The sequence below is a fragment of the Chenopodium album genome, chromosome 9 (assembly GCF_948465745.1).
Source record: "Chenopodium album chromosome 9, dcCheAlbu1.1, whole genome shotgun sequence".
NCBI lineage: Eukaryota > Viridiplantae > Streptophyta > Magnoliopsida > Caryophyllales > Amaranthaceae > Chenopodium > Chenopodium album.
The window spans coordinates 68932701-68957813 of record NC_137842.1 but is presented as its reverse complement, the minus strand read 5'-3'; the positions used below and the strand labels follow the sequence as shown (position 1 = coordinate 68957813).

General features: G+C 36.3%; 3 protein-coding genes across 4 annotated transcripts; 2 read left to right on the top strand and 1 right to left on the bottom strand.

Annotated features, from left to right (window-relative positions):
- The first annotated feature begins 3444 nt into the window (after positions 1-3444).
- On the top strand, positions 3445-10438 carry LOC145559003 (CMP-sialic acid transporter 4-like). Its single transcript, XM_081620393.1, has 15 exons — positions 3445-3668; positions 4007-4064; positions 4187-4232; positions 4367-4478; positions 4665-4744; positions 4966-5041; positions 5137-5237; positions 5690-5761; positions 7242-7290; positions 7386-7427; positions 7564-7685; positions 7930-7989; positions 8808-8856; positions 9680-9774; positions 9854-10438. The coding sequence occupies exons 1-15, from the start codon at positions 3642-3644 to the stop codon at positions 9903-9905; spliced, it is 1041 nt and encodes a 346-aa protein (XP_081476519.1). The 5' UTR covers positions 3445-3641; the 3' UTR covers positions 9906-10438.
- A 283-nt stretch (positions 10439-10721) lies between these two features.
- On the bottom strand, positions 10722-22753 carry LOC145560350 (uncharacterized). 2 transcript variants are annotated; one of them, XR_014093133.1, is made up of 8 exons: positions 22045-22752; positions 21871-21946; positions 19594-19724; positions 19426-19496; positions 18890-18971; positions 11460-11494; positions 11155-11230; positions 10722-11048 (listed from the first exon to the last, which is right to left on the bottom strand). XR_014093133.1 is itself a non-coding variant. In XM_081621602.1 (7 exons), the coding sequence occupies exons 1-6, from the start codon at positions 22435-22437 to the stop codon at positions 11474-11476; spliced, it is 774 nt and encodes a 257-aa protein (XP_081477728.1). In that variant the 5' UTR covers positions 22438-22753; the 3' UTR covers positions 10722-11230; positions 11460-11473. The 2 variants fall into 2 exon arrangements, 1 of the variants encoding a protein (XP_081477728.1); XM_081621602.1 differs by having other exon boundaries at positions 10722-11230; positions 22045-22753.
- An 822-nt stretch (positions 22754-23575) lies between these two features.
- LOC145558996 (cysteine protease XCP2-like) lies at positions 23576-25044 on the top strand. The gene is made up of 4 exons (XM_081620381.1): positions 23576-24085; positions 24177-24409; positions 24510-24650; positions 24826-25044. The coding sequence occupies exons 1-4, from the start codon at positions 23626-23628 to the stop codon at positions 25039-25041; spliced, it is 1050 nt and encodes a 349-aa protein (XP_081476507.1). The 5' UTR covers positions 23576-23625; the 3' UTR covers positions 25042-25044.
- Positions 25045-25113: the final 69 nt, after the last annotated feature.

Sequence of the window (25113 nt, the reverse complement as noted above, 5' to 3'; positions counted from 1 at the left end):
AATGATTAGATATGGTTCCAAACAACATTATATCACCTCGAGATATATCCCATAGTATTCCAAGACTTTTCATTTTTTCAACATCGGCCCTGAAACCTCCAAAATTCCTCAAAAAGCATGGATAATAGCCTTCAATTTTGGATTTTTTTGACTTTTTTTTCGACCTGAAATAAAAATTGACGATATGTTTACCATGGTCCCTAATACTCTCCTGGAGTCCAATTGGGTGGGCGAAATCATCCAATTTGCCTTTAAACGGTCAATTTACCAGTTTATAACTTGCACCGATTTCGTTAACTCATGCCTACCACGAACGTTTGTGACAACATATAATAATCATATATGGTTCCAAACGACATTATATGACCCCAAGACATCCCATAGTATTTCAAGACTTTTCGACACCGGGCCCCAAAACGTCCAAAATTCCTCATAAAGCATGGATAATAGCCTTCAATTTTGGATTTTTTTGACTTTTTTTTCCCTCGAAAATATAATGTCCGAGATGTTTACCATAGTCCCTAATACTCTCCTGGAGGCCAATTGGGCGGGCGGAATAATCCAATTTGTCTTTAAACGTTTAATTTACCCATTTACAATTTTCACCGATTTCGTTAACTCATGCCTACCACGAACGTTTATGACAACATATAATGATCATATATGGTTCCAAACAGCATTATATGACACCAAATATATTCCATAGTATCTCAAGACTTTTCGACACCAGGCCTAGAAACCTATAAAAATCCTCAAAAAGGCGTGGATAATAACCTTCAATTTTGGATTTTTTTGACTTTTTTTCGACCTAAAATAAAAATTGACGATATGTTTACCATGGTCCCTAATTTTATCCTAGAGTCCAATTGGGTAGGCGGAATTATCCAATTTTCCTTTAAACGGTCAATTTAACCGTTTATAACTTGCACCGATTTCGTTAAATGATGCCTATCACGGACATTTGTGACAACATAAAATGATCATATATGGTTCCAAACGGCATTATATCACCTCGAGATATATCCCATAATATCTCAAGACTTTTCGACATCGGCCCCAAAACCTCCCATATTCCTCAAAAATCATAGATAATAGCCTTCAATTTTAGAGTTTTTTGACTTTTTTTCGACCTGAAATAAAAATTGACGAAATATTTACCATGGTCCCTAATACCCTCCTGGAGTCCAATTGGGTGGGCGAAATCATCCAATTTGCTTTTAAATGGTCAATTTACCCGTTTATAACTTGCACCTATTTCGTTAACTCATCCTTACCACGGACGTTTGTGACAACATATAAGGATCATATATGGTTCCAAACGACATTATATGACCCCGAGATATATCCCATATTATCTCAAGACTTTTCGACACTGGGCCTAGAAACCTACAAAATTCCTCAAAAAGCGTGGATAATAGTCTTCAATTTTGGATTTGTTTGACTTTTTTTTCTATCTGAAATAAAAATTGACGAGATGCTTACCATGGTCCCTAATATTGTTCTGGAGTCCAATTGAGTGGGCGAAATCACTCAAATTTCCTTTAAACGGTTAATTTACCATTTTATAACTTGCGCCGATTTGTTAACTCATGCTCACCACGGACGTTTATGACAACATATAATGATCATATATGGTTCACAACGACATATATGACCCCGAGATATATCCCATAGTATCTCAAGACTTTTCAACAACGGGTCTAGAAACTTAGAAAATTTTTCAAAAAGCGTGGATAGCTTTCAATTTTGGATTTTTTTTTACTTTTTTCGACCTGAAATAAAAATTGCTGAGATGTTTACCATGGTTCCTAATACTATCCTAGAGTTCAATTTGGTGGGCGGAATTATCCAATTTGCCTTTAAACTGTCAACTTACCCGTTTATAACTTGCAACGATTTCGTTAACTCATGCCTACCACGGACGTTTGTGACAACATATAATGATCATATTTGGTTCCAAACGGCATTATATGACCCCGAGATATATCCCATAGTATCTCAAGACTTTTCAACATCGGGCCCCAAAATTCCTCAAAAAGCGTGGATAGCCTTCAAATTTGGATTTTTTTGACTTTTTTTCGCCTGGAAATAAAAATTTCCGAGATGTTTACCATGGTCTCTAATACCCTCCGGGAGTCCAATTGGGTGGGAGAAATCATCCAATTTGCCTTTAAACGATCAATTTATATTACCCGTTTACAACTTGCACCGATTTCGTTAACTCATGTCTACCACGGACGATTATGACAACATTTAATTAATGATCATATATGGTTCTAAACGTCATTATATGACCCCAAAATGTATCCCCTAGTATCTCAAGACTTTTGGACACCGGACCTCGAAATCTCCAAAATTCCTCAAAAAGCGTGGATAATAGCCTTTAATTTTGGATTTTTGTAGCTTTTTTTTCGCCCGGAAATAAAAATTGCTGAGATGTTTACAATGGTTTCGTACACACCTCTTATATTGGCTATAAGCTTTCATGGGGCCTTTACGTAGCCGTATACATATAAGAGAACCACAATATTATATAACCTCGGGATACATCCCGTAGTGTTATGTGAAATTCCGACACGGGTCTCGACAACTTCTAAATCGCTCCGATTTCGTGTATAGGTTTTGGACCGAATCGATTTTTTACTTAAAATGATGCATGAAACCTTTAATAATGATTAATTTTATCCTTATATGTTTAGAAAAATTTAATTGTATGAGCTTTGTTGCACTAATCATACATAAAAAGACGTTATAATATTGTTTTTTCCTTTTTTTTTTTTTTTTTTTTTTTTTTTAGTTTTCCATAAAGTTATTAAAGATTTAGTGTTTTTTTTTTAAAAAAAATAATATAAAATCGGTCCAAAGCGGTATGGTCTAGTCCAGGTTTGGTCCTAACTTAATCGCTCTGATTTTCGGTTTTTGAAATTCCAATTTTCGTTTTGGTCGAAGTTGATTCGGCCTTTGACTGATAAACAACCCTAACACCAGTGTTACACCACCCCCTATTTTCCTCACTTTTCCAACCCCCACTCGCTACCCCTCATTGACTATGCCCTTCGTCTAGGGTTTTAGGGGTAGGGGAGGGCCGACCAAATGTTTTATAGGGAGGGGTGGGGGAGAACCGACGAAGGGTTGGGGGAAAGGCAGTGGTGCGATGGATGATTTTTTTAGTGGTGTGAGTAGGTAGGAGAGTGGTGGTATGGTGGTGGTTAAAGGAATGAGAATAGAAAGACTGAAAGAGGGTGATGAATCAACTTGGAAGGATTATTGGGGGAATGGAGAAGATAAAAGAAATGGGAAAAACAAACTAATAAACAACAAAGGAATAAAGGCAATTAATTTCTATTTTCTTTGATAAATACCCCAACTAAACGACCCCTTAATACTTAATATACGGAGTAATTTTTTCTATACCGTTTTACTCCGAAGTCTGTAACAGTAACGAGATCTCACAAATCACGACATCGCACAGCTCGCTCGACGAGTCGACGCTCCTTCATTTTTTTTTTGTTCAGGCGCGATATCAAACACAGTCCTACTAGTCTACTACACTACAGCACTGTGAGTCTGTGAGTGACGGTGTGTAAACCATCTCTTCTGAAGATCAAATTTCTCAGCAGACTTTGATTTTGCCTTCTCTAATGGAGTATCGCAAGATCAAGGATCAGGTTCATCTCTCTCCTTCGCACTATTTTATCAATTGTTGTCTTGTTCATCGCAGAAATTCTGTATTTTCATCAATGTCCGATTTTCTCCAGTTCCAGAAGACAATTTCTTCTCATTTTCAGTTATTGCAATTGAACCTTACAATTTATGAATGCGATTTCAATTTTCGTAGTTTCGTAATCATCACGTTTAATCTTATCGCGATTACTGGAAAAAATTTGAGTTTTGCAATTAATTTGATTTGAATGATCCAATTATCTATTCATTATAGAACCTGCATTTGATTGCTGTAAACTAAGTGAAAACAGAAGATTTGAGAATTGATTTTGATTTGTTTTAGGATAAAGATGAAGAATCCGCAGGTGACCTAGAACTTTCACGAGGGAAACCTAATTCAGGTTTATTATCCCCTAATTTGATTGATTTGAAATTCTTGTTACTTAATACTAGAATTTTTTTAGTATAAATTTAAGTTATCTCGATTTCGGCTAATTTTTAGCTGGTATGATGAACAATGTAGCTGCTTTGGGAGCTTTATCTGGTGTAGCACCTCAATGGAAGCGCAAGTATGATTGTGTTCTTTTAATTTAGCTGATTTTAACTCTACATTGTTATGTATAAGAAGTAGATGTGGTTAGACAGAAATCTAGTTCGTTGGATTAATTGCTATTGGTTATTGCCTTTCTTGTCATGAAAATAGGTCGATGGTTACGCTTGCGCTGACTATACTTACTAGTTCACAAGCTATACTTATTGTCTGGTCAAAGAGAGCTGGGAAATATGATTACAGTGTTACAACCGCAAATTTTTTGGTGAGCGAAATCTTCATTTGTCTGCGATTGACGCATTACCCATTTAATTACTGGTAGCTGAGCTTGAAAACATTGTTTCTGTGACTATTCCAGCAGACCTGGACTTCTTTGATATTGATTTAAATTTTCTTCTGTTTTGACTACAAAGTTCTTGATTTCGGATCCTACCCTTTGCTTTGCTTCCAGGTTGAAACTTTGAAATGTGCATTATCACTCTTAGCCTTGGCAAAAATCTGGAGAACTGAAGGTGTTACTGATGACAATAGGTAGTATATTGTTGATTACATATTTCTGCCTATTACTTGTCAAGTATATTGTAATTGCATGATTGAGAAGTTGCCTATTCTTGAGTTATACCCAAGGAAAATTATGCTGTCTTTGCAGACATTTTCATATAACTTTCCTAGTTTCCTGTTTGGTCTTATTGTTTCAATGTCCATCTGGAATATTGATGCTGATTTGAGTTTCCCCATGGTTATTATACTAGGTTAAGCACTACAGTGGATGAAGTAATTGTATATCCTATACCAGCAGTGCTTTATTTGGTTAAGAATTTGCTCCAGGTTGTTTTCAGTTGTCTGGGTTGCTTCTTTTTCTTTCTTTTTTCTAATGAAAGATTTGCCTCTGGTTTCTCACCATTTTCACCTGACATTCCCAGTATTATATCTTTGCATACGTGGATGCTCCAGGATATCAAATATTGAAAAATCTGAATATAATTAGCACTGGTGTTCTCTATCGTATCATTCTTAAGAAGCGGTAAGCCCCTTTATGTTAAAGATACTTGACGTCATTTATACTGTCTGCTAATAAAGCATATGTTTTGTTCTGCATTATCTTACTTGAGAAAAGTTTAGAGAACTCTGTTATCCTTCATGAATTTTTCAGAAAAGTTAGACGTATTCCAGAATGTTTTAAGAACTCTAGGAGGTTCCCAGGGAATTGAATAGCCAATATTATGAAAATCTCGAAATCTGACATATCCTTTGTATTATTGGGTAGCTAGGATTACAGATTATCAAGAAATTAAAATTTGATTTGATTTATTTTAGGATCTTTTCTGTTGAAACAGTCCTGCAGTTTGATGATATCTGTTGCCAATTAATTTAATTTTAAGATTCATTGGTAGGGTCCAATATTGAACATGGCTGCTGATACTGATTCATATCAGATTAAATGACCATTCTAATAATCTATTTGTGATTTTTCAGGTTAAGTGATATTGAGTGGGCTGCTTTCATTCTACTGTGTGCTGGGTGCACCACTGCACAGCTCACCTCCAAGTAAGAGTGGTCACCTGGTCGTAAACTCATTATTCTTGTGACTAGATTTATAATACTCTGTTATGTGGCTTGGTTATAATCACTGTTGTCAATGGTATTTTCAGTTTCAATAACTAGAGGAATAAGCTCCTTAGTTTCAGTTGGTACTTTGGTAGTTGAGAATTTACCAATTTTCTAATATATACATAAACATAAAAAAGAAATACATAGGAAGATGGCAGGGGTAGGATAATTCTCTGTAGTATACATTGATTGGTCATAAATTTCTTATAATGGTAGAACAAATACATTATTGACAGGGGTAGGCTAATTCATTAATTATTTTCCAGAGGATCAGTTTGCTTAGATTTACATGTAGTTGTATGGATGTCCATAGTAACTTTTACCATCTATAAATTTTGATGTGAGTAAGCATCTTATAATCCATGGTAATGTGTTCCCAAAATGTACTATATCCCTAAAATGTGTCCCCAAAAGGTGATGTCCTCTATTAAAATCATGATAATGGGAACACTCTACTTTCAAACCTGGACCTTTTGATGTTCTCTAAGCTTATATGAATCACTACTTTGATAATTGATATCATGACAAAGTTCAATTACTTTAATTGTCCTAGGTGAGGCGATTTTAAAGAGGCACAAATCTGTCTTTATACACCAAATTCAATTAAATATTAGTAAGAGCAAATTTTTCAATGAGGCACACCAAGGGCATAAGACAACTGATATAAGTATAATTATGATATTACTTATTTCCGCAAGAGTTTTTTTTATAGACTGATTATAAGTATAATTATGATATTACTTATTACAGTAATGCTAGTAATTACAGGGACAATTATAAACTTAAGACAACTGATGGCAATGCCAATGTGGGCTGCAATAGGTGAAGAAAAAAAAGGTATAATAGGTACAAACTAAAGCCATGATTGTGAAAATGCTAGTCAGGAAACCTAGGAATCTGAGGGAAAGGAAGAAGGAGTGGAAATACCTATAGCTGATATCCTGTATAAAACAAAAAATAAATCCCCGTGGATCATAGTGTCTCAAAGGTTCCAATTAAAGGTCATATCCTCGCCAAGCTTAACGCAGGCTTGTCTTATCAGCGCCTGCAACTTTTCTCGGGTCTACCTTGTTTTCCTTAGTGTCTCAAAGGTTCCAATTAAAGGTCATATTCTCACCAAGCTTAATACAGGCCAAATCTTGTCTTATCAGATCCTGCAACTTTTCTCAGGTCTACCTTATTTTCCTTTACATCCCCTTAAAACTAATTTTTCACTCCTCAAAAGAGCTTCTGAATGCTGCCTCTAATGTGCCTGATCATGCTATTTGATATATCAAACTTGTTGTATAGCCATTGCTTTTCTGTGAATCTATCTTTTTCTATCTTTTGTGCTAGCTTACTACAGCTGTGGAATAATACTTGTACAAAATGTTAGTTTTATGTGTTCTCTGCTTAAAACGTTCCTTCCATCATGCAGTTCTGATCATGTTCTTCAGACTCCACTTTATGGTTGGGTCATGGCCATTGTAAGTTTTTTTGTTTATTTAAAGTAATTTTCCTGTTAATTAAAGACTAACATTGGATATTGTATTTTGGAATAATGCTTTAGAATTTTTTGTAGGTCATGGCTCTTTTGAGTGGGTTTGCTGGGGTCTACACAGAGGTAACTTCAGTAGATATAATTTGTCAACTTAGCACTTATTTTGTGTTAACCTATGTTAAGTGAGCTATATTGATCCAGAGTAGTAAACAATAGCTGACTTGATCTTAGTGCTGATACATATGTTCTGTATTCCCAGGCAATTATCAAGAAACGTCCCCAAAGAAACATAAACGTGCAGAACTTCTACTTATACGTCTTTGGAATGATTTTCAATGCCATTGCAATAGTTATTCAAGATTTTGATGAAGTTGCAAATAAGTATGTACTGTTCAATGATTTATGGACATTAATGCACAAAAGTCAGCACAAAGATCAACTGATTTCGCAAACTTATGTCTTTGGAATCTTTGTCCCCATGAATATGATCTTTGTGCTGATCAACTGATTTTTCCATGTAATTAATCATGTCAGTTGCAATGTCCATTAATTATAGTTGGCCCTGAATGATTTTATCTAAGATTCTCCATGCATTTGGGTGCTAATTTCATTTGTGCTTTTGCAGGGGTTTTTTCCATGGCTACTCGTTCATTACTGTACTCATGATTGTAAATCATGCACTCAGGTATATTTTACGTGACCTCTAGTTTTCCTGATTGAAATAACTTAATAGGCGATAATTGCTCTCTTATATTGTGATGAATCATGTTGGATGGAGAGTTATCCTCCAATCTATAATATCAGTTTTAGTTGATTGAATAAGATCTCAGAAATTGTTCATCCATGGCTAAGTGCACACATTGGCTGAGATATGTATTCTATAGATGAATTAACTGCAAATCTTGGATAACTCCAGGAGGCTAAGTAGAAATTAGATTTAGACTACTTCAGAATGTTCAGATGCCTGAAATGGTTTCTTAAAGTGTGTCTTGTACGGCCTATACCGGGGTATACATAGTGTCATAGATGGACCATTGGTAATTAGGAAAACTAGGGGCCTTGCGAACATTATTAGCTAACATACTTTTTTTTGAGCTGTGCTAGACTCTTTCTAGAGTTTCATACTTTAGCTCTCTTTGTTCATAACAGTGTCATGCTTGCTTTTGTAGTCTTTTGTGGTCCATGTGACCAATATTAAAGATTGAACTTGGGCAACTTAAGATATTGCTTGGTAGTAGTGCAAGAAGCTTTTCATAGGAGGTTGTAATTCTAGTTCCTTTATAACATATTATTGATGTATTTTTATATCCTGTATTTCATATGGGTACATGTGAACTGTTTATATACCACTTTATTAATAATAATTTAAAGCATTTCCTTTTTTCCTAAATCTTACATCATGGCAAGTCATCTAGCTACTAACCTGCTCTCCTCCGTTCTAAGTATTCTCAGTTATATTACATTGGATAATAAATTTGCTACATTTCAATCTTCTTCATGCAGTGGCATTGCAGTCTCAATGGTAATGAAATATGCTGACAATATCGTGAAGGTAAGACCTCTTAACAACTTGCTTTATTATTGAGCTTGGAGATATGAATTTACCTAATTGTGAACTCTCTCTGCCCCCATTAAACTTTTCATTTCTTTCAAAATACTTGTCCCCTGATAAATTTCCCATTTCTCACTTTAAATTGATATCCACACTATTAAATAATGCTTCGATTGTTATATATTCTTTTACCTCCTGACCTTGGGTTTCCTTTCTCTCTCACCTCCCCTAAAAACAATGAGTTATACTCACTGCCTTTTATTTATTCACCTTTATCCAACAAAACCCCACTGCTGTTTATCTCTTATATACTTTGTGTACAACCCAAAGTAGAAGTTAAATGAAAGATGAAGGAAGTACATGGAGTAATATTTAATATAATATTCTGATCTTTTTCTTTCGTGCTATCTGTTTGATCTGTGCATCGTCTGCAGTTGATCACTTGCTCGGTTGACCAACCCTCATCTTTAAATTTTCGCATTGCTTAATTGAATTTACCCTATTTTAATTTGGTCTATCCCTAGTTTAGGATACTAGATGCTTGTCCTGGGTTCATTAGCCTTTTTAGGATATGAAACAAGTGAAACATTTTCTTATCCCGACTTCTTAAATTTGAACTAGTCAAGTAATAATGCATTGACAAGCATGGCTTCCGGCTATTCTTTCAGTGTCACTTGTCTCTTGGGCATCAGAAATGCCAAACTTGATGCCTCCAGGATTACACTTGCATGCTTTGTCTCTACCTGATGCCTTTAAACTTCACTAGTTTTACCTGCATGTTTAATCTTATGGAGATTTAACTTACATTGATAACATTTTGCAGGTATATTCAACTTCGGTGGCAATGTTGCTGACAGCAATTGTTTCTGTTTTTCTGTTCGGATTTCATCTCTCCCTTGCCTTTTTTCTTGGTGCTACGTAAGTTACTGTTCATCTTACAGTATATATTTTCAACTGTTGTACTGGACAAAGTTTTCTGAATAACTTGTTTTGGCAGTGTTGTGTCTGTCTCTGTGTATCTGCAAAAGTTTGGGAAAACGCCAAGGTAGCAGAACGCAGCTATTCCTCTCTTTACAGTTGGTCCCATTGTACTTATAGAATTTTTGCTAACAAAATGAGATAGATGATATTGTGGAATTCATATTGACAATGTCCTGAGGCTAGTGCTCTCCTGATTGGTGCTTCTGGTTCTAACAATTTCTAAGTCGGAGGAAAGGCTATAGTTTTTCTGGAGCCAGCGTGATGATCCTGCTACTACTCCTAGTCCATGTGAAAGATAGGTCGCATATAGAACTTGACCATGTTATATTACATTAATTTTGTATGGATCATTGTAAATGTCAATATATACGTAACATTTGAGCTACTTGTGGTAATATCCTGTAAAAGCTGCTGGTACAGGGACAGTCTGCTTTGTACAGTATGCATGTCCCCTTATGTGCTGTATATGCCAAGGTTGCCTAATTAGAGTACCTTGTCCATTGTCCAAGATAGTATCTTAATTAGCATCTCACTCACTCTCAAATATAGTTGTATGAAATGGGATAATTTTTACAATTTGAAAACTTAGAAATGACTTTTTTGATTATGACATGTATTTTTAACATCTGAACCAATGACTTTGGTCTTCTCTTTTCTCCCATCGGTTTATGTTGATGTCTGAAAAATCGCACTGGTAATGGCTTGTGGGCTTGTGGCAGTATTTCGGTGTAAAAAAAGGAGTTGAATGCAGTAGTAAAGCTTGACTGAAAAATGTGTAAGCTGGCAACTAATAGATAATGAGGTACCCTTGTATCAATGTTATAATCAAACCATATAAAAATATTCCAGACTAGCCAAATCAAATTTTCTTAATTCCGTTCTTAATTGTCATACTCATATATCATTAAATTTTGTATCTGTAAAATTTATATACATGAAAAATACACCTGAAATATTTCAAACATTTGAGTATCAAAATGATAAGTAATTTCCTCAAAAAAAAAAAAAAAAAAAAAAAATGATACCAGTAAAAACAATCCTAAATAGCATCTTCGTTTCCTTTAAAAAATAAATATGAACAGGATTTTAACACAGGCCAATCCAAAAATTGAAGTGGGCAGTGATAGTAGCTGTTGATGGCATCTGTAACTCTGTAAGCATTGATAGTCTGTACCATCCAATCTATACCCCAAGGCTTATCCTCGCTCAACCTGTACGCAGGGGTAGTAGTCTGGTTAATATTGCAAAATTAAATGGTTCAACAATATCTGATCACGAGCCAATAGAACTTGGTTCATGGTCTTTAAAGCGGAGTACCAAGTTTTTCTGGGTGAACCAGTCAGGTGATCCAGTTTTCCATAACCAGAAGAAACATCAAACTCTCAATGCAGTCCTGAAAATAACCAGTACGCTTAGATTTTGTGGAAAAAAAGAGTTGTGCAATCACTTTTCACCCAAAAAATAAATAAAAAGGTACTACTCTTGTCTATCTTAAGGCTTTTGGAGATCTGTCAAGCAGCAAAGTCAAATGGTAGCAAACATGAATGCTTTATGCTACACCTGTGAGTTCCAAAATAAATTCAAACTGAAAAATCGATAAAGAAGAGGTGCAAATAACCTACCTAGGAAGTCGATGTTATTTAAGAGGCTTTATCCCCTGCAAAAGTTAAACCAAAATTTAAAATCCTGCTTAATCACATGCAAAAGCCAAACAATGGTGTATTATAGGGAAATTGGAATGATTTGAAAATCTAGTATTGATGTCATTGAGTATTCATAAACTTATGAATTAGAGCTGTCAATTCAGCTATTCAAGTCGGGTTTGGGTCGGGTCAAATTAAGTCTCGGGTTAAATCAAGATCAGGTTATGTCGGGTCAATCTAGCTTCAGATGAGGCTCAGGTTGGGTCAATTTCAGTTAAAGTTATAACGGGTCGTTCACCTTTTCGGATATAGGTCGAGTTCATTCGGGTTCGGGTTAGTGTTGTGTTGAGTTAAAATCAGATTGGGTTTAAATTCAGGTTCGGGTTGCGTTGAGTCGGATTTGGATGGGTTAACAAGATGGTACATTCGGGTTCGGGTTAGTGTTGAGTTGGGTTCTGGTTTAAGTTCAATTCTAATAAATATCAATGTGGCCAAGTTGGACTATATAATTACGCCTTCTATAATTTGATCAAGCATCATCAAGATTTTATTAAACCTATATACGAGTAATAGATAACAAAAGTTATATAAGCTGACAAAAGATTTTATTAAATCGGATTGAGGGTTTATTAAACCAGTATATAAGCTAAATAAAAGGTACATAAAATTTTATAACCCTCATAACTCGGGTTCATGTTTTAATTGGGTCGGGTACTAGTTTAGGTTCGGATTAAATCGATTGATAGTTACTATCAGGTCGGGGGCAGGTTCGGGTTCAGGTCATAAAGTATTAGACCAAATGGGTTTTCGGTTAAGATCAGGTTCACGTCACATTACATGTCACTAGTTTCACCCCATTGTTCAAGTACAGGCTGGTTTAAGATCTTTGTCTATTAAGGTCGGGTTCTCGGATCGTGTCAGTTTTTGACAGCTCTAGCTATAATCCACACTATTTAAAGAAATTTTGAGATTTCGGGCCTTGTGGCAAAAAAAGTTGAGACCCTAGGGGATATATCTCGGGGTCATATAATGTCGTTTGAAACCATATACGATCATTATATGTTGTCATAAACGTACACATTAGAGAATTGAGTTTACGAAATCAATACAAGTTCTAAACGGGTAAAATGACCGTTTAAGGGCATATTGGATGTTTCCACCAACCCAATTCGACTCTCAGAGGGTATTAGGGACCATGGTAAACATCTCGACAATTTTTATTTGAAGACGAAAAAAGGTAAAAAAATTACAAAATTAAAGGCTATAATTCACGCTTTTTGATGAAATTTTGAGGTTTCGAGGCCCGATTGCGAATAGCCTTGAGACCCTAAGGGTACATCTCGGGGTCATAAAATGTCGTTATAAACCATATATGACCATCATATACTGTAATAAACGTATGTGGTAGGCTTGAGTTTACGAAATCACTAGAAGTTGTGAAAGGTAAAATGACCGTTTAAGGGAATATTGGATGGTTCCATCGACCCAATTTGACTCCCGTAGGATATTAGGGACCATGGTAAACATCTCGGCAATTTTTATTTCCAGGCGAAAAAAGGTCAAAAAATTACAAAATCAAGGCTACAATCCGCGCTTTTTAAGAAAATTTTGAGGTTTAGGGGCCTGTGGCGAAAAGCCTTGAGACCCTAAGGGATACATCTCGGGGTCATATAATTCCATTTGAAACCACATATGATCATTATATGTTGTGATAAACGTCCGTGGTAGGCTTGAGTTTACGAAATCACTGCAAGTTGTGAACGGGTAAATTGACCGTTTAAGGGCATATTGGGTGGTTCAAACGACCCAATTTGACTCCTAGGGAATATTACGAACCATGGTAAACATCTCGACAATTTTTATTTCCAGCCGAAAAAAGGTCAAAAAAATACAAAATTGAAGGCTATAATCCACGCTTTTTAAGGAATTTTGACGTATTGGGGCCCTCTGGCGAAGAGCCTTGAAACCCAAAGGGTTACATCTCGGGGTCATACAATGCCGTTTGAAACCATATATGATCATTATATGTTGTCATAAACGTCCGTGGTAGGCTTGAGTTTACGAAATCACTGCAAGTTGTGACGGGTAAAATGACCGTTTAAGGGCATATTGGATGGTTCCACCAACCCAATTGTACTTCTAGACAGTATTAGGGATAATGGTAAACATCTTGACAATTTTTAGTTCCGGGCGAAAAAAGGTTAAAAAAATTACAAAATTCAAGGCTATAATCCACGTTTTTTTTGGAGGAAATTTTGAGGTTTCAGGGCCCAGTGGCAAAAAGCCATGACACCCTAAGGGATGCATCTTTGGGTCATATTATTCCGTTTGAAACCACATATGATCATTATGTGTTGTGATAAACGTCCGTGGTAGGCTTGAGTTTACGAAATCACTGCAAGTTGTGAACGGGTAAAATGACCGTTAAAGGGCATATTGGATGTTTCCACCGACCCAATTGGACTCCCGGAGGGTATTAGGGACGATAGTAAACATCTCGACAATTTTCATTTGAAGGCGAAAAAAGGTCAAAAAAATTACAAAATTAAAGGCTATAATACACGCTTTTTAATGAAATTTTGAAGTTTCTAGGCCCGATGGCGAATAGCCTTGAGACCCTAAGGGTACATCTCGGGGTCATAAAATGTCGTTATAAACCATATATGACCATCATATATTGTAATAAACGTATGTGGTAGGCTTGAGTTTACGAAATCACTAGAAGTTGTGAAAGGTAAAATGACCGTTTAGGGAAATATTGGATGGTTCCATCGACCCAATTTGACTGCCGGAGGGTATTAGGGACCATGGTAAACATCTTGGCAATTTTTATTTCCGGGCGAAAAAAGATCAAAAAATTACAAAATTGCAGGCTACAATCCGCGCTTTTTAAGGAAATTTTGAGGTTTAGGGGCCTGTGGCGAAAAGCCTTGAGACCCTAAGGGATACATCTCGGGGTCATATAATTCCGTTTGTAACCACATATGATCATTATATGTTGTAATAAACATCTGTGGTAGGCTTGAGTTTACGAAATCACTGCAAGTTGTGAACGGGTGAAATGACCGTTTAAGGGCATATTGGGTGGTTCCAAACGACCCAATTTGACTCCTAGGGAATATTACAAACCATGGTAAATATCTCGACAATTTTTATTTCCGGCCGAAAAAAGGTCAAAAAAATACAAAATTGAAGGCTATAATCCACGCTTTTTAAGGAATTTTGACGTTTCGGGGCCATCTGGCGAAAAGCCTTGAAACCAAAGGGATACATTTCGGGGTCATATAATGCCGTTTGAAACCATATATGATTATTATATGTTGTCATAAACGTCCGTGGTATGCTTGAGTTAACGAAATCACTACTAATTGTGAACGGGTAAAATGACCGTTTAAGGGCATATTTGGATGTTTTCACCGACCCAATTGGACTTCCGGAGGGTATTAGGAACCATGGTAAACATCTCGACAATTTTTATTTGAAGGCGAAAAAAGGTCAAAAAAATTACAAAATTAAAGGCTATAATTCACGCTCTTTGATGAAATTTTGAGGTTTCGAGGCCTGATGGCGAATAGCCTTGAGATCCCTAACGGTACATCTCGGGGTCATAAAATGTCGTTAGAAACCAGATATGACCATCATATGTTGTAATAAACGTATGTGGTAGGCTTGAGTTTACGAAATCACTAGAAGTTGTGAAAGGTAAAATGACCGTTTAAGGGAATATTGGATGGTTCCATCGACCCAATTTGACTCCCGTAGGATATTAGGGACCATGGTAAACATCTCGGCAATTTTTATTTCCGGGCGAAAAAAGGTCAAAAAATTACAAAATTGAAGGTTACAATCCGCGCTTTTTAAGGAAATTTTGAGGTTTAGAGGCCTGTGGCGAAAAGCCTTGAGACTCTAAGGGATACATCTCGGGGTCATATAATTCCATTTCAAACCACATATGATCATTATATGTGTGATAAACGTCCGTGGTAGGCTTAAGTTTACGAAATCACTGAAGTTATGAACGGGTAAAATGACCGTTTAAGGGCATATTGGGTGGTACCAACGACCCAATTTGACTCCAAGGGAATATTACGAACCATGGTAAACATCTCGACAATTTTTATTTCCGGCCGAAAAAAGGTCAAAAAAAATACAAAATTGAAGGCTATAATCCACGCTTTTTAAGGAATTTTGACGTTTCGGGGCCCTCTGGCGAAAAGCCTTGAAACCCAACGGGATATATTTCGGGGTCATATAATGCCGTTTGAAACCATATATGATCATTATATGTTGTCATAAACGTCCGTGGTATGCTTGAGTTTTACGAAATCACTACTAATTGTGAACGGGTAAAATGATCGTTTAAGGGCATATTGGATGTTTCCACCGGGAGGGTATAAGGGACCATGTAAACATCTTGACAATTTTTATTTGAAGGCGAAAAAAGGTCAAAAAAAAAATTACAAAATTGAAGGATATAATTCACGCTTTTTGATGAAATTTTGAGGTTTCGAGGCCCGATGGCGAATAGCCTTGAGAACCCTAAGGGTACATCTCGGGGTCATAAAATGTCGTTAGAAACCATATATGACCATCATATGTTGTAATAAACGTATGTGGTAGGCTTGAGTTTACGAAATCACTAGAAGTTGTGAAAGGTAAAATGACCGTTTAAAGGAATATAAGATGGTTCTATCGACCCAATTTGACTCCCGGAGGAGGATATTAGGGACCATGGTAAATATCTCGGCAATTTTTATTTCCGGACGAAAAAGGGTTAAAAAATAACAAAATTGAAGGCTATAATCCCCGCTTTTTGAGGAATTTTGAGATTTCAGGGCCCGGTTGCTCAAAGCTTTGAAACCCTAAGGGATACATTTTTGGGTCATATAATGCCGTTTGAAACCATATATGATCATTATATGTTGTCATAAACGTACACAGTAGAGGCTTGAGTTTACGAAATCAATGCAAGTTCTAAACGGGTAAAATGACAGTTTAAAGGCATATTGGATGTTTCTACCAACCCAATTGGACTACCGGAGGGTATTAGGGACCATGGTAAACATCTCGACAATCTTTATTTGAAGGCGAAAAAAAGTAAAAAAAAATTACAAAATTGAAGGCTATAATTCACGCTTTTTGATGAAATTTTGAGGTTTCGAGGCCCGATGGCGAAAAGACTTGAGACCCTAAGGGTATATCTGGGGGTCATAAAATGTCGTTAGAAACCATATATGACCATCATATGTTGTAATAAACGTATGTGGTAGGCTTGAGTTTACGAAATCACTGCAAGTTGTGAACGTTAAAATGACCGTTTAAATGAATATTGGATGGTTCCATCGACCCAATTTGTCTCCTGGAGGATAATAGGGACCATGGTAAACATCTCGGCAATTTTTATTTCCGGGCGAAAAAGGGTTAAAAAATAACAAAATTGAAGGCTATAATCCACGCTTTTTGAAGAATTTTGAGGTTTCGGGGCCCGTTTGTAAAAAGCTTTGAAACCCTAAGGGATACATCTCTGGGTCATATAATGTCGTTTGAAACCACATATTATCATTATATGTTGTCATAATTGTCCGTGGTAGGCTTGAGTTTACGAAATCACTAGAAGTTGTGAACGGGTAACATGACCGTTTAAGGGCATTTTGGCTGGTTCCACCGACCCAATTGAACTTCTAGAGTGTATTAGGGACCATAAGGAAATTTTGAGGTTTAGGGGCCTGTGGCGAAAAGCCTTGAGACCCTAAGGGATACATCTCGGGGACATATAATGTCGTTTGAAACCATATATGATCATTATATGTTGTCATAAACGTCCGTGGTAGGCTTGAGTTTACGAAATCACTATAAGTTGTGAACGGGTAAAATGACCGTTTAAGGGCATATTAGATGGTTCCACCGTACTTCTGGAGAGTATTAGGGATAATGGTAAACATTTTGACAATTTTTAGTTCCGGGCGAAAAAAGGTCAAGAAAATTACAAAATTGAAGGCTATAATCCACGTTTTTTTAGGAAATTTTGAGGTTTCGGGGCCTGGTGGCGAAAAGCCATGACACCCTAAGGGATTCATCTCGGGGTCATATTATTCCGTTTGAAACTACATATGATCATTATATGTTGCCATAAACGTCCGTGGTAGGCTTGAGTTTACGAAATGACTTCAAGTTGTGAACAAGTAAAATGATCGTTTAAGGGCATATTGGATGGTTCCACTGACCCAATTGGACTCTTGGAGGGTATTAGGGACCATGGTAAACAAATCGGCAAATTTTATTTCCGGGCAAAAAAATGTCAAAAAAATTAACAAAATTGAAGGCTATAATCCACGTTTTTTATGGAAATTTTGAGGTTTTGGGGCCCTGTGCCGAAAAATGGCAAAATTGAAGGCTATAATCCCCCCCATTGTTCGATTAGAGGCTGGGTTCAGATCATTGTCAGTTAAGTTCAGGTACTCAGGTCGGGTCATTTTTTGACAGCTTTAGGGTTGCAACACTTTTCCCCACCGAGCCCCGAAACCTCAAAACTTCCTCAAAAACTGTGAATTATATAGCCTTCAATTTTGTAATTTTTTTGACTTTTTTTCGCTTGGAAATAAAAATCGCCGAGATGTTTACCATGGTCCCTAATACCCTTTGAGAGTTCAATTGGGTGGGTGGAACCATCCAATTTGCCTTTAAATGGTCACTTTATCCGTTTTCGTACATGCCTTTTGTATTGGCTAATAGCTTCCACGGGGCCTTTACGTCGCCGGATAATGGTCATATATGGGTCCACACAATATTATATGATCCCGGGATTCATTCCGTAGTGTTTCGTGAAATTCCAACACCAGATCCCGACTCCTCTTATATCGCTCCGATTTCGTGTATTATAGTAGAGTTGTCGATTCGGGTATTCAAGTCGGATTTGGGTTGGATCAAATCATGTCTCTGGTTAAATTAGGATCTTGTTATGTCGGGTTAATCTAGCCTTATATCAAGTTCAAGTTCGGGTTATATTGGGTTGGGTCAATTTCATTTGAGTTTATTCTTGGATCGTTCACCTTTTCAGACATATGTCGGGTTCAATTCGAGCCAAATTCAAATCAGATTCAATTTCAGGTTCGGGTTGTGTGTGAGTCAGGTTTAAGTGGGTTAATAGATGGTACATTCGGGTTCGAGTTAGTGTTGAGTTGGGTTACAGGTCACTAGTTTCACCCCATTGTCCGGGTACAGGTTGGGTTCAAATCATTGTCGGTTCAGGTCGAGTTCTCAAGTCGGGTCAGTTTTTGACAGCTCTATTATGAATACAATATATGCACATAGTTATAGAGCTGTCGAACTTCAGAATACGTAACTTAAACACAACCAAGTGTGACAATTGACCCATAGCCAAGTAAAAGCTAAATAATTTGAGTTGTTACCTTTGAAGCTCTTAACTCGTTTACTGCCCCTCGAAGGCTGTCATCAGAGAGAATAAGCCGTGACAGTGCCCCTGTGCTCATCCTACAAGTTCAACAAGTAAATAGCAATATAATCAACTTTAAATAAACAGTAGGTGTACATACAAGCTTACCTTTGTGCTAGATGAGTATTCTAATTGTATAATTTTTTTCTAGGAGCTCCTTCACGCATTTAAATCCTAATGTAAGACTACAAGGTCAACAATAAGATATGGTCCTAAAGTCAAGACTTTCAAGACTTAAAAACTAATCAGGAGATCAGGCAAAAAAGTGATTCATCTTATAGCAATAACAGATTCCACATTAGCTTTGCAAGTACATAGCAGTTACATAGTTACAGATGCACATTGAGATTTTAGGGAGTCATAATTGAATCTTTACACAAAGCAAATACCATGAACCTCTCTAACTCACAAAAACAAATACCATGTACCTATACACAAAGCAAGGCATATATAAAAGTTGACAGAATTTACAGAAATACATTATGACGTTACCCCAAGTACTTGGAAGCATCTGATACAGAACCTTCAACTGCATAGATTAAATCTAATAATGCTTGCATACCCTGAGCACATAAAAAAGAAATTTGGTCTTACAAACCTTTGTATTATTGTTTTAAAATATGGGGGTGAATTTAGATGTTTAATAAAAACATGAATCACCTCAACAAATTTTGGATTATTAGATTTAATTTGTGGGCCGCATTCTGATCCCCTGATAGTAGATTTTGTTGGAAGAATTTGAAGAAGCTCTGGTGGAGGAGAATAAGCATTGAGATCCACAGGTCTTCTTACTGTCATACAGAAGATTAATAAAGGCCAAAGTCATTTCAAATTAGTGTCACAATACTAGTTGATACAGTAAAGAACCCTATAGTCATGATCAAAAGACCTTCAGAGTGTTGAGGAGATTCGTTGAAAATCTTAGATAACTATGGGATAGATGATTCTGAAAGCATCATTTCAGGATTTCCTAAGGTTTGAATTAGTCATCTTAAAAACATAAAATTTCCATCACCAAGGAAAGCGTATTCAAAGGACACAAAATCAAGCATAAGATTTTGGTTCAAGCTGGTGATGAGCTCACCAAGAACTTAAGCAGCTCAATAATTAAGCCTCATGAAGCATAGGTGACACCAGATCTAAAACTAGTAGACCCTAGAAAAGGCCTCAGGTCATGGATGAGAAACCTTTTTGACACATCATTACAATGCATAGTTATAAGGAAGGGTTCCTGCGAACTCTTTTAGCTATGTTAACCAAGATCATTACAATGCATAGTTAGAAGGAAGGTTTCCTGCAACTCTTTTAGCTATGTTAACCAAGGACCCATTTTTTTCCCCCTCAGAAAGTCTAATTTGAAGCCTTGAAGGCTATAGTTCATGCCTAAAATGTCATTCTGTAATCAACGACGAATCTTGACAAATGTTGAGGGAAGGCTCCTGAAGTTTGCACCATGCAAACACAGGATTGACACAAAGTCATATCTAAAGATCTCAAATGAATTCTAATTGGATACCCCCCCCCCCCCCACTCCAGAGCGACTTTAAAATGTCAAGCAACCTAAATTTTGTATGACATCAGACAGTTGCTCCTTAAGCTTAATTAGGGGGTTATAAGTTATAACAAAATTATGCCGTAAAATCCGTTTAGGATTAGAGAATAGGCTCTTAAAGTTGCCATCAGGCCCAGTCCTCTTGGGCACATAATTAATATACCAAACATACCACTAGCTGACAGTTTGACACCAACAAAGACAGTCATATAATTTTATTGAGAACTAAATTGGCCACCTACACGGGCTACACCGTACATGTAGCTAGATCTAAAATTGCCTCTCGGAAGCCCAATATGAAAACTATTATGCCCAAGCGTTTCTTTGGGGCAATCAACCAACACTGAACTTAAGGAGCATCACAAAGAAGACAAATCAAGTTGCCTAATGACTTCCCCAAATTACCCATATTTTACAGGACAACACTACTCCTTTGAGAAGCCTCCTTTGATACAAAGCATTACTACGCGAAGATGCACTGAATCCTATATTTCATGGCTTTGAGATCTATGCTAAGTACAAATTTCCAATGAATATTTTTCAGAAACCATAGTTCCAGGCACAACTAGTTTTTCACTAAATGGTCTACATTCGAGGTGCAATAAATGGTCATTTGCTTACATTATTCATACAGAAAACATTCTACTCACAAAGACTTAACTATAAGTTTATAATCATGTAGTTACAAGAAGTAAGCCTGAAACAACTAGGAGTACAAGTCTACTTGATTCACAAGTCTTCTTTTGAAAAATTTTAAGCTTATGCATCATACTTAAATATTCAACTATAAAAAGGGCTTCAAACTACTCCCTCCGTTTTTAAATACTTGCTCCAATTTCCATTTGCGGCCGTTTTTAAATACTTGCTCCATTTCCTTATTTGGAAAGCTTTTACAATATTTAATTAATTTCTCTCACCTAGTGGACCCAATATATATTCTCTTTCCTCCAATTCTTTCCACTACTTTTGCTTTCTACAATTTTTTATTTTTCCACCAACCCCACTAACTCTATATTTTATTACTTTCTCCTAAAACTCTGCGCATGGAGAAATGAAGCAAGTATTTAAAAACGGAGGGAGTAACATACAATCAAAGGAAGAGATTGTGAGAGTATGGCAGCAGTTGGAGCATCGCTGCGCCTCAAAACCATTTACACATATGATACAGAACAATTTCGTAATCACTACATGAGGATTTTGGGAAATTTTCGCAAAAGCATCCAATCAACTTGATTCACAAATTTCTCCACATCACCTTACAAATGCCATTAATATAATGCAAAACCCTCATAATCTAACTCAAAGTTCCAAACTTAAAATTCAGAACAACCAAACTAAAACAATCAAATAAAAGGCAATACAGGTACATAAAATCAACATCTCACCTTTAAGAGCTAAAAGAGCGCGAAGCCGGGCCAATGCCGAGGCACGATTCATATGCTGTGATCGATCCTCAGCTGCCTAAACATTGAACACAAAACAATCATAAACCAAATAACCAATAACAAAATACACAAACAACACATAAAATACACAAACAGAAAAACATTTCACAAAACCTGAGCAATAACCCCAGTTGGAAGATGTTTAAGACGAACAGCACTCTCTCTCTTATTTCGATGCTGCCCACCTGGCCCAGAAGACTTGAATGTCTCCATTTCGCATTGACCCATCAATTGTTCATCTGATAGTTTCAAAAACCCAGTTTCATTTTCACCAAGATTATCACACACACTTCCAATTTTCTCACCTGCAGCAGAAGAAAACCCCAGAATTCTTAGATGATAAACCCTTAAATTTGGCAAATTCCTTGTAAATGATACAATTGGGTTTTGGTGGGGTTTAATTGCAAATGAAATTGCTCTTTTTGGGCAGAGATTGGATGATAAATAAGGCATAAATTCTATAACTTTAATTCCTCCCAATTTTAAACAGAATGGAAAACGACCCATCAAGTATAATAAACAAATTAGAACTAGGGTAAGAAATTCAATCAGTATGAATATGAAATACTTTGTAATAAGATGAATTTAAGCAGAATAGGATATGAAGAAGAGTGTATAAAATGTGGGTAAAGATTGTAAATTTATTTGGAAAATTGCTCCAATTGTGTGATTTTTGTTATAAATAAGGTTAAAGTCGGAAAATTTTGGATTTTTCTTCAACGAAATTTGATGATGAAGTTGATTTGAAAATGTGAGAAGAAATTGAGAGGAAGAGGATACAGAGAGAGACAGTGAACTATGAGGAATTGTTGATGGGTGAAATTGGGCAAGTAATTGGATCCGGATATGATTTGTTTCGGGTCTACTGGGTTATTGGGCTGAGCTCTACCCCGACAGAATATACTGTCCAAAAAAAACCAAAAACCAATACGGTTCAAAATAAAAGTTTATTTATTTATTTATTTTTTTAAAGCATTCAAAATTAAAGGTTATTTGTCAAAAAAAAAAAAAAAATAAAGGTTATACAGTAATTAATTGATGTAAAAAATTAAAATAAAAAATAAGTTCACACAAAAAAAAAAATGTGATTAAAGATCAAGAAACATTATAAAAAAAAAAAAAAAAAAGGTATATGTCCTTTTAATTTTAATTGTGTATTCCTTTATTTAATTCTTTTGAAAACATGATGTGCATCATGTTATAGGATTGGAATTGTGATGATCACTAGTTCAATACCAAAGAATTGATAAAATATATACAAAAATAATACCAACTAGTTTAGTTTTAAGTTTTTAGGGAAATACTCAAAACCTGAGATTGAATTCCGTCTACATCATTGTCTTGACAGTTCTTTCAAACCATTTTTTTTCTTCCATTAATCTTAATTTGCATATGGGGTGAGAAAGTTGTTGCAAGAAGTCAAGAATATGATGCACAAAGTGTAGTATAATAAGCAAATGGTACCCATTGATCATATTTAATTAACTATGCTGCCAACAAACAATGGAATACCTTGCAACTAAAGTATATCAGAAAAGATCCATCCTTAAAGTTTTGGTTATCTTAGATATTAATCTCATCTTTACTTCTAAGCAATAAGCTACATAAACCATAGCATATAAATATCCTATCAAGCTCTGCACATATCAAACCAATCCAACCTCACACATTACTACTACTACTTCCAAATCAACAATGTCATATCCACTTAAAACAATCTTTTATTTCACCTTCATTGTGTTTCTAGTTGCGTATCCAGCTTTCGCTCATGACTTCTCAATCGTTGGTTACTCCCCCGATGACTTGGGTTCAGAAGAGAGACTCCACAATCTCTTTGTAACATGGATGTCAAAGCACCTGAAAAATTATGATAGCCTCGAAGAGAAGCTGCTTAGGTTCGAGGCATTCAAAGATAACTTGAAACATATTGATGAGAGTAATAAGCGTATTAGCAGCTATTGGCTTGGCTTGAATGAGTTTGCAGATTTGACCCATCAAGAGTTCAAGAATAAGTACTTAGGCTTGAAAATTGCACAAGAAAAACAGGTGGATTCTTCAGAAGACTTCACTTACAGAGATGTAAAGAGTGTACCAAAGTCTGTAGATTGGAGAACGAAAGGAGCTGTTACACCAGTCAAGAACCAGGGTGCATGTGGTAAGCTGAAAATGTTCCTCATTAACTCAAAATCGCTACAGTATATAGCTCGAAGTTTCTCATGAACTTTGATTTTATTTCAATACTGCAGGAAGTTGTTGGGCATTTTCAACTGTTGCTGCAGTCGAGGGCATAAATCAGATTGTCACAGGAAACCTAACCTCACTGTCTGAGCAACAACTGATAGACTGTGATATTAGCAATAATGGCTGCAATGGTGGGCTAATGGATAACGCGTTTAAGTTTATAGTCTCTAATGGTGGACTTCACAAGGAGGAGGACTATCCTTATCTTATGGAGGAAGGAACTTGTGAAACAAAAAAGGTATATACTACACAGAAGCTCAAACCACATCTGCTAGGAGATAATGCTAGAAAACATGCTCATCTATCGATTTTGTCTATATTATGTGACATTTTCACAGGAAAAGATGGAAGTAGTGACCATTAATGGTCACAGAGATGTTCCAAGGAATGATGAAGCAAGTCTATTGAAGGCACTCGCTCACCAACCTATTAGTGTCGGAATTGGTGCTTCTGGGAGAGACTTCCAATTTTACAGCGGGGTAAGCTCTCCTGCACAAATTTCTACATCATTCATCAGATACTATTCATAACCAAAAAAGACAGCAAAACAGACAGCAGGAAAAGGGGGTTTCACCCTTCCTTGATTCATCTTTGAAAATGGACCTTAGATGTTTACTGCGTACCAGCTTAAATTTTTTTTTTTCTTTTGTGCAGGGAGTTTTTGACGGGCCTTGTGAAACGATGTTAGACCACGGAGTAACAGCTGTAGGGTACGGTTCAACAAAGGGATCAGATTACATCATTGTGAAGAACTCATGGGGACCAAAATGGGGAGAACAAGGATACATAAGAATGAAGAGAAATACTGGACACCGCGAGGGACTGTGTGGTATTAACAAAATGGCATCTTATCCAACCAAGAACAAATGATAATTTTGTCAGAAGTTTCTTTCCTCAATCACCCTTCTTCCTGCCTTTGCAGCAATCCAAGCAACAAACAAT